Source organism: Sardina pilchardus, chromosome 17, assembly GCF_963854185.1.
Source record: "Sardina pilchardus chromosome 17, fSarPil1.1, whole genome shotgun sequence".
NCBI lineage: Eukaryota > Metazoa > Chordata > Actinopteri > Clupeiformes > Clupeidae > Sardina > Sardina pilchardus.
The window spans coordinates 22,365,062-22,374,635 of record NC_085010.1 but is presented as its reverse complement, the minus strand read 5'-3'; the positions used below and the strand labels follow the sequence as shown (position 1 = coordinate 22,374,635).

General features: G+C 40.3%; 1 protein-coding gene across 1 annotated transcript in view; it reads right to left on the bottom strand.

Annotated features, from left to right (window-relative positions):
• Window positions 1-796: 796 nt before the first annotated feature.
• LOC134062331 (chemokine-like protein TAFA-2) overlaps window positions 797-9,574 on the bottom strand; it is a 42,503-nt gene continuing 33,725 nt past the window's right edge. Inside the window, exons 4-6 of the mRNA XM_062518307.1 lie at window positions 6,681-6,805; window positions 5,481-5,549; window positions 797-1,582 (exon numbers count right to left, since the gene is read on the bottom strand). Coding sequence (XP_062374291.1) covers window positions 5,535-5,549; window positions 6,681-6,805 — 140 coding nt within the window. The 3' untranslated portion in view covers window positions 797-1,582; window positions 5,481-5,534. The remainder of the gene's footprint in view (window positions 1,583-5,480; window positions 5,550-6,680; window positions 6,806-9,574) is intronic.

The window sequence follows — 9,574 nt, the reverse complement described above, 5'->3', positions numbered from 1 at the left end:
TCCGAGAGGCGTAGCTCTCTCACACACACACACACACACACACACACACTCCTCCCGAAGCTCGTTATTCCTCTGACTCATATACCAGCAGCTTGGGCAAAGCCCCAAGGTCAATACACAAAGTTTTTTTTTTCTTTTAAATAGCTGAACTGTTTATTCATTCACATTGATTTATATTTGAGTAGGTTTATGTATGTCATTTAAAAAATACTGCTCTCCAGCTCCCGGACCCGGTAAGTGTCCGGTAGGAGACTTAATAAGTGTTAATGTTATGTAAATGAAAAGCAATGGAAATGATCTTTACTGTTCTTTTCCTGTCAAGTGTGAAATTGGGATGGGCTTGTCACATTTAATTGCACTGTAAGTCACATAAAATTCCAGAACTTTGGGACATTGGAGTATTGGATGAATGTTCTAGAAACTCTGTTACATATACAGTAGGGGTCAATGAGCAACAAAAACAGTGAGCAAATTGTCGCCGGAGATGGTTGTGAACCACATCAAACCAAATAAGAGTTGGAACCCAGAGTTACCCATGTGGAAAGATCAAATAGGAACCTAATCTTGATTTAGTGGACTCAACAAATGACTTGGTGGCTGGCATTTTTACAATGCACACAAATGCCAACTGGCCAACACTCAGATTGTCTCTGACAGGTATTAGTTACATTACAGGCAGACAACAGCTTTGTTAACATATCATGAAACTAATTGTTAGTATTATTGTTAATTAACACATTTGTTAGCATCCGTTTAGGTTTAGCTTGTAGAAAACAAAGGAACCTCAATGCAAGCATTTAATGTCACAACAATAATTTATTACTGGTTTATAATATCATTGCACAAAGGATGGAAGCCATAATGACACCAGCTTAAAAAGTAACCAGCAAACAATGGGGAGAAAATGGACAGATACAAAAGATGACATCATCACCTTCTCCCAGGCCTTGCTATGGGACCCAGGGAGTAACTGAACAGAAAGAGCTGCATTTCACACAACTACTATACGCGTCTTTACATTCAAATAACGAATCGCCATCATCATTTAGGGACAACAAAAATGAAACAAAACCATCAACATTCATCGACCCTTCAAGTCGTCACTGGATTCGGGCCAGTTTTGCCTGGCCTCCCGGCGATAAATATGTCGGAGGGCGCCGTGTCTAACTAAATGTACGGCACACACAGGCCCAGTCTATACGTTTCCACGTCAGCACGCTTGATTCTTTTACCCTCCCAGTCAAGTCCAGGGAGGAGATTGTTCTTCTGCTCTTGAAAGTTTTCATTTTGTTTTTTGCTTGACAAATATTGCATATGCAAAGATACAGCCACCGACTACACGAAGAACGGCTCTCTTCAAAAGGACAGCATACATGTACATCCCATGGCACCACAAATTGCATTCACTTCACTGTCCAATGCATGTGTCCATCTGCCAGAGGTATGGCAGTCCTTAGAGAGCTTAGGTCTGTATTTACAAAAAAAAAAAAAAAAAGCTTCTTCTGCTGGACAACCATCAGACCATCGGACGATTAAAAAAAAGGATTGAACCGAGAGATCACTGTTCATCTATGGATCCACTCTGTTGGGAAACACAGAAAACTTAGCTAGTTATGAGCCTGTTTTAAATATGCAATGTAAAACTTGGCCACAAGGATACACTCAAGAGTACTAATGGTCCTTATGCATCAACATAATGGTGCTGTTTCCCAACCATACACCAATAAACCTCTCCAAATATTCTACTAGGTCTCATATAGTTGTGAATTGTGGCAGAATAGAACCAGAAAGAAAATATTATATTACAGTTGGAACATTTACGGCACAGGGCAAACAGGAAAGCAACCTTAAATCATGAACGATAAAATGATCCCTGCAAAGCATGATAAAGAATTCCATATGTAGTCATCAATTTTGTGCTACCATGCATCAAGTATACTATTTGCTGCGACCATAGTTCACAGGTAGGAGAGAAATATGGTGTAGTCAATGGCATCCAGAAAAAGGGTTCTGAGTTCAAATCTGACTAATTCTGACTCATCCATTACAGTAATGAGTGACACTGAACCTCCAACTGCTGCAGGTAAACTGAATTATGTCTTGATTTTTTCTTCTGCTAGTGTGTTTTGAGTGTACAGTATGTGAATGTGAGTGACTGTAAGAAGTGCTATATCGAGTGCTACAGTATATTGATGCAGTGCACATTCAACAATCATAACAGTATGTATCATGTGTTTGACACTACAGCTCTGGCAAAAATGAAGAGACGCTGCAAATTTGAATATAATTGTCAACTCATTAAAATGTCATTCAGCAACCGTAAGATGACATCACAAAAATGTGCAGTGGTCTCTCAAGTCTTTCCAAAGCTGTAGTAACCTACTGTAAGTGCATCTTTGCTATACTTGGTTTTCACTTAACCATATACTGTAGCCATTCAAAATATGAGTCGATTGCAGCTGTCTCAATGTTGCATACCGTTTCTCTAAGTAGTTTAACCAAATCAGTATTGTACTGTTGAGCTACAGTATAACCTTTGCAAATACTCCGCCATGGACAGAATTAGATCCCACACAGGTTAATAAAGTTGCAAAGTTCAGATAGAGAAGAATGATAATCCCTCATCATAGCATCACATTAAATTACTTTGCATAAATTATACGCTTGCTTTATCATTTGGCCCGTGCAAAATTACCATTCTTGGCCATTAAATGGATGACAGCAATGCAATAAGGCCAAGACTTACGAGGGGACATTAGGCGGTTTAGTATTTCAGCTCTGCATGGTCAACAAACAAAAGCAATCTTATTAAATCTGAAAAAGCACCAAATTTTCCACAGCTACGCCCTCTGCACAAGTCCCATTTGATTGCAGTTCACTCCCCTGGGGCCAAAAAACACTGCCAGGGATACGACCTAATCAGCCGACTTTTAAAAGCTGTAATCAACTTCCATAAACTCCTCTCCCTAACTTCTTTCTTTCTTTCTTTCTTTCTTTCATTCTTTCTTTCTTTGCACACTGTTTTATCCTTCTGTCATTCTCATCCCTCTATCTGTTTTCCTCTCCGCTGCGCTGGAAGAGCGAGTGTCTGTGCATGCACTCGAGGTAAGAGGAGCAGGGGAAACGACCCGCACTGGGAATTGAAAGAGTCTGACCTTTGTGGTTCGTGTGGTTTGCCTTGCAATCTTCCCTTTCCCTATCAGATATGTTCGCTGTATCGGGCAGGGATGGCATGTTTGCATTGATTAAAGGGGAAGAGGAAAAAAAAAACGACTCTAGTGGTCGATCCCGAACTACATCTGACAGACCTGAAGCAGCATCTAGCTCTGAATCCTCCTCCACCACCTCCAGCCTCCTGCTTTCAAACCTGTCAGAAATCCCCGATCGCGGACCCTCACCGAGATTAAATAGGCTGTCCAGAAGACACAGCGGTGACTGACAGGCCATGTCTGGGCTGCCAAAATATCCCTCCTGAAGGATTTTCCACACTTTTCATTCACTGGAGACGGCTAACACCTTCATAGCAGGGGACCATTGGCAATCAGAGTAATTGCTCTATACTCTTTCTGCCACTCTTTCACCATAATGAGGAACACTGCCATGTTATTTTCATGAACTTTCCATATTTTTGACCATTTTCCCCACATTTGATGAAAATGTAAGTAATTCTGATTCAATTCAGAACTCCTATATAGTCTACAGGCCCCATTAGACTTCAGCTACACAAGGTGTAGTCACACAACCTCTTGGTTTATGCATTCAAAGCTCAATGTAATAAATAGCACTCCATAAATCATCTGTGAGAGCTTTATGCTTCTGTCATTATTTTTCTTTCTGACGTCGCCTCAAGGGCTCACAGAATCACACAATACTCTGAGCATTTAAATATAATCTAAGTATAAACAAGCAAATCATCCAGCTCTGCAAAAAAGAGATAAAGAGACTGAAGAGAGAAAGCGAGAGAGAAAGAGAGAAAGAGAGAGAGAAAGCAAAGAGCGAAAGCAAGAGAGAAAGAGAGAGAGAGAGAACTACCTGAGGGAATCATATAGAAGATTCCGGTATTGAAATCCCCGAGCATCATATTTTAGATCATATTTAGGTTAGCAGTGCCACTTTGCATAATTGCATGCAGAAAAATGGTTCACTGCACAGACCTCTATGCTTTCTGTACACCTCATGGAGTCGTTTACATTCTTCTGTTGTCAGTGTGATGAATGTAGCACTAATTCAAGAATAATTCAACAGAACAAAAAGCAAAGGAAATGTTTGCCTTTTGAAAGCAAAGGGCACACATGAGAGCAGGAAAATAATCTACTTAGGAGAACATCAATGCCATCTTTGGCGGAGAGTATACGTGCATATATGTACAGTAGTAATAGGCCTACAGAACAGTGCTAGGGAGGTTAAGTATTATGAGAAAACGTTTTCATAACATTTCAATGTCTCTTGTTCAGTGATTATGTTTTGCCTCAGTGGTCTAACACTAATATGTGTTCTTGCCTTAAAAAAACATTACTCATGCTTTCATACAACATGTCATGTATTTAATTTATACTCTGTTTACATAAAAACAAACAAACAAAAAACTATTTCAGGAATTATGTATTATGTACGAGTATTGTGCATGTACCACACTCTTTTATGTTTGGCCTCTGTGTGTGTGTGCTTTACATACATAGCAGAGATGAAATGTGCCTACACAGACACATGGAAGGCGAGACGAAAAGATTGAAAGACTTTTTGCCATGGATACAAGGGAACCATACTTAATACGTCCAAACGTATTCTACTGGACTACAGGCTGCCGAAATAAAAAATCTGTTCTTCTCCACTATGAATTAAACTTCAGTTCAACTTCACTATGAATATATTATAATATTATATTGAACTTAACTGAATTTAATGACATACTTAGGGATTCGGCGGGAAAAAAAGAACTGAATGGAAATAAATAAAACATAACATGATATATCCTGTGGCACAAGTTTAACGGACAGATTAACGAGATAAGGCATCGGAAGGCACAGATCTCATTGGTCATGCAAACCTGCCAATAGGGTTCGGGATCATGACGTGAAAACTTTGCGGGCACAGCCATATTGGAAGCCTCACTCCTTAGTTTACTATGGATTATAATGGACTTACTCCCACCTATTAGTGTGTTCCTGTTACTTAGTTTTTGCCTTCTTGGTCGTATGTTGCTGTGTAGTGGGGTGTAACAGCGCAACCCACGATCACAAGAGGAAAAGAATCGCTAATGCTATATTTCTGCTTCTTGTCTTCTGCATCTGAATGAATGGATTATTACGTTTGGTGAGCTACCAACATGGCGGCTATATTCCTAGAATGCAAGGCGTGTGCCCGAGCCCAATTGATCAGTGAAACAAGCCAAAAATATCTCGTTTTAGAGTTTGAACCGTGAAATGTTTGATGATCAGACATTAAGGACAAACATGTCAGAGAGACCATGCACTCCTCACCTCCAGCACCCCCCATCTGAGTCGGATCATTTCAGAGTTGTACCACAGCTGATCTCAGTCCGCCGAAATCTACTCCACGTCCCATGAAAGTCAGGAGGCAAAGCAAGGAAGAGAAGGAAGAAAAAACGAAAGACAAAGAGGTATCAGGTTTAGATTTCATACAAGCAAGGAATTAACACTCGTGTGAGGTTATTAGGGCCATCATCGATCCGCCACGTACCACAACAGCACATAAAAAGGCCCCCCATGCATTTAGCAAGTCCGTGGACGCAACAGGATCGATAGTTCGGCTCCAGACAGCCCATGTGTGGCATGTTTGCATAATTCATTGGGTGGCCCAAAGACATGGGTGGGTGTGTGTGTGTGTGTGTGTGGGGACATCATAACCCAGGGGTGGGCAGGACATCTGTGTAGGATTACAGCCATGGTGACCAAGGGACCAGCGGGTCACGGAAGGGGTCATCACCTTTCAGCATTTAATTCGGTCCATAGCGGATAGGATGTCTGTGCTCTTTATACTGTGCGCACGGCAGTGTGATTTATTATTGGATCTGCACAGACATGTCACAACAGCCCGAGGTATTTCCATGACAAACCAGAGGGTCATGATAAATAGAAATCGGAGATGACCCTAATGGCCATATTTCATATCTTCCTCTATATTCAGTGTACATATATGGATATTACACTCTCCTTACACTCACCTTTTTTAAAATTATTTTTATCTTAATCTTGATTTAATTTAAACATAGGATGTAAAACTTGAATTTGTCGAACTTTTTGCAAAATGCAAAATATTCCAAAAGGAAAAACTTTGGATATAAATGTTGAACCTGACCAAGAGGGTCCAGAGGCAATGATAATATAACTATTAAACACAGTTGTGTATTTTGTGAGGAAGAGCAAGAGAGAAAAAATGCTGAACACACACACACACACACACACACACACACACACACACACACACACACAAATGTACACGTACAAAGACACACACAAAGACCATGGCATAGACATGCACTCTCTTACACACACACAAACACACACACACACACAAACACACACACACACACACACACACACACACACACACACACACACTCTCTCTCTCTCTCTCTCTCTCTCTCTCACACACACACACACACACACACACACACACACACACACACACACACACTTTGGTATTCATCAGCTACACACCCTGGTGGTCTTGATCTTGTTGCCCATGGCGCAGCTCCAGCCTTTGAGGTCGGGGAGAACTTTGCACTCCTCTCCATCCAGACACGGGTGCATTTGGCACCACCACTTCTGCTGCACGATGGACGCTGCAAAACACCACCAGCAACACACCGACACTTTCACTTTCAGTCCCAACAGTTTACCAAACGCTTTTGCACACCTCTTTTGTGGGGACAGGTGCGTCGGAATAGGTTACCCAGCTAAACTTGTGAAAGAAAATCCCGCACACTGTCCATTACGCATGCATATCTATTTACAACGTTTCGGTCATAGACCTTCCTCAGGTGAATTTCGAAAGAAAATCCCGCACACAATGGTTTTACTTATGCCCGAAACGTTGTAAATAAATATGCATGCGTAATGGACAGTGTGCGGGATTTTCTTTCACACTTTCAGTCCCAACAACTTGCACTTCTCCTTATCATTTTAGGTGCATCTTCCATCCTATTTCAGTTTCAATTTGCATTGTATTTTTTTTATTATTTTATTCTATTTTTGATTCCCCACCAACATGTGACAACATTTGGGGACATGTACAGTAGCAATGAAAAGTAAAGTATGGACAGCAAACACCTGTGTTCAAAGCGAAGCAGCCGAAACAAAAAAATGGCAGAGATTTAACAAACCTATTTTTTTGCTTACTACTCATGCTCTAGCAACAAGAGGCACTTACTGCGCAAATTCTGGCCACAGTTTTGCCAATGGCTAACCAATTTTGACTTCTTAATTTCTTAATACTGTAACATAACTGCATAGTGCCATATCTCAATAATATAAAAAATACCATAGGTACCACACCATACATACCATACACAAAGAATATAAAGAATCTGTCTATTTCAGTTGTTAACCACAATCAAAATGAAGAATGGTCACAAACAGGTTTAATCTGCTTAAATGTCAACTATGAAATGTCAGGAAGAGAAAAGGTGGGTACAAAATGCTACTTAATAACAATGTACAGTATGCACCTTGCATGAGCAGGTAATTTGGAGCTATTGTTCAAGTTCTTTCTCTGTCCTTCAGTGCCATTTCAAGAAATTAAAAAAAAAAAAAAAAGAAACAATGAGAGACTTAAATATTTGTTTAAATGCGGATGGTTTGTCAAAGTGTCACAGTGTAACAGTGTCAAAGTAGAAAAAAGAGCCAACTTTTTAAAGCAACCTGACAGACTTATAAAATAAAACAAAATTATAAAATGTTCTTTCAGCATCATCATCATCATCATCGTTGTCATTGTGAACATATTCTTCGTCTTCTTCTTCGATCAGTAACATTATCATCTTCATCATCATCATCCTAAACACACTGCATGTAACGTCCTGTCCAAGCATGAAAGACAAGGTCATCTGCAATAATGTTATCTTTAGAGATCCACAAGATCAGGTGTCATGAGGATACTTCTGCATAATTCAGAAGGAAATGTTGTGATACTTCCATTTCCAAACCTCTGATTTGTCTCCCCAATAGAGAAAAAACACTCTCAACCCCCTCCATCCAAGCCTCAGCAAAAAATCAGAACGTACGTATATGTAATTTCACACTTATTATATGGTGGCACCTTTTTCCCCGCCAGCCGAAAATGGGATTTGCTTGGAAACAAGAACCTGTCATTTATCCCCCTGACGTGGCAGTAATTTGAGGATTAAGTCACACAGGATTAATGTGTATTCAGCGCTCGCCAGCATACGCTGGGAAAAAAAGGTGTAAAAACTTTGCCTCTGAAGAGGATCAGTCGCTCTGTATTTGGGTGCAGTGAAAATGGCAATTCGCTTCATTTTCAAACAGGCAAGTCACACATAGAGCATGGGTTGCGGGGGGGGGGGGCCTTCAGGTTGATACTGTCAGTATTGTCCTCACATTTCGCCATTGTATACACCCAGTGTGAGTAATAACACCGAGAAGTTCACTGGCAAGAATTATCACTTCAAGTGACACATCTGAATTAAAATAAATAAATAAATAAAAACAATTCTCCCCCTGTGGAAAAGACATTATTGTATTATATCTAATGATTTAAAGGAACCTTTGAGATAAACCATAGACGTGGCCCTGAATTTTGCTTTCAATGCAGGCGAGCAGTCATAATTCTCACACATTTCCAAAGAGCAAGTTCAAATTTGTGCAGCCTCTTGGAACAGCAATCTAAACCTGCTATAACCCCCCATCACCACCACCACCACAACACCCCCCCCCCCCCCCCCCCCCCCCCCACACACACACACACACACACACACACACACCCCTCCCACATTTATACACAAATATGGGGCAACAGCTAGTGTGGAACCACACCTCATTTGAGAGTCAGGTTTGCTTAATGAATAAATGCAACAACTCTTGTACACAGATTGCAAGTAACAGATACTAATTGCTCTTGCTAACCAAGCATGTTCAGACCTTCACATTAGCGTGCAGATAGTGATACTGATGCACACCAATGAGTTACCAAGTCACTAATCTGACAACTAACTGTCAAAGGCTTGAAAGGCAAATGTACTTGAGATATTCTTAAATAATATGTTGTACATAACAATATGTTGCCTCAAATTGACTTGAAAATGATCTTGAATTAAGTCATTTAAACAACAGGACTTTAAAACAACTATGTTTTGCAACGCTTATATCACAGACCCAAAAGTCTTAAAAAGAGTCACATGAGTGACTTCTTTTCATGTGCAAGATATTTATATGCTTAAATTGAGTGCAAGTGTTCATTGCTATGCCCCTGGCCAACTGTTGAACAGACATGAAGAAAACACTCTGTTTCAGACTTTCATGCGCTATGGATAAAAAAGAACTAGTCTACACATAAATGCTGTTGTTATAATCAGTTCATCAATAACTGTTGCCAA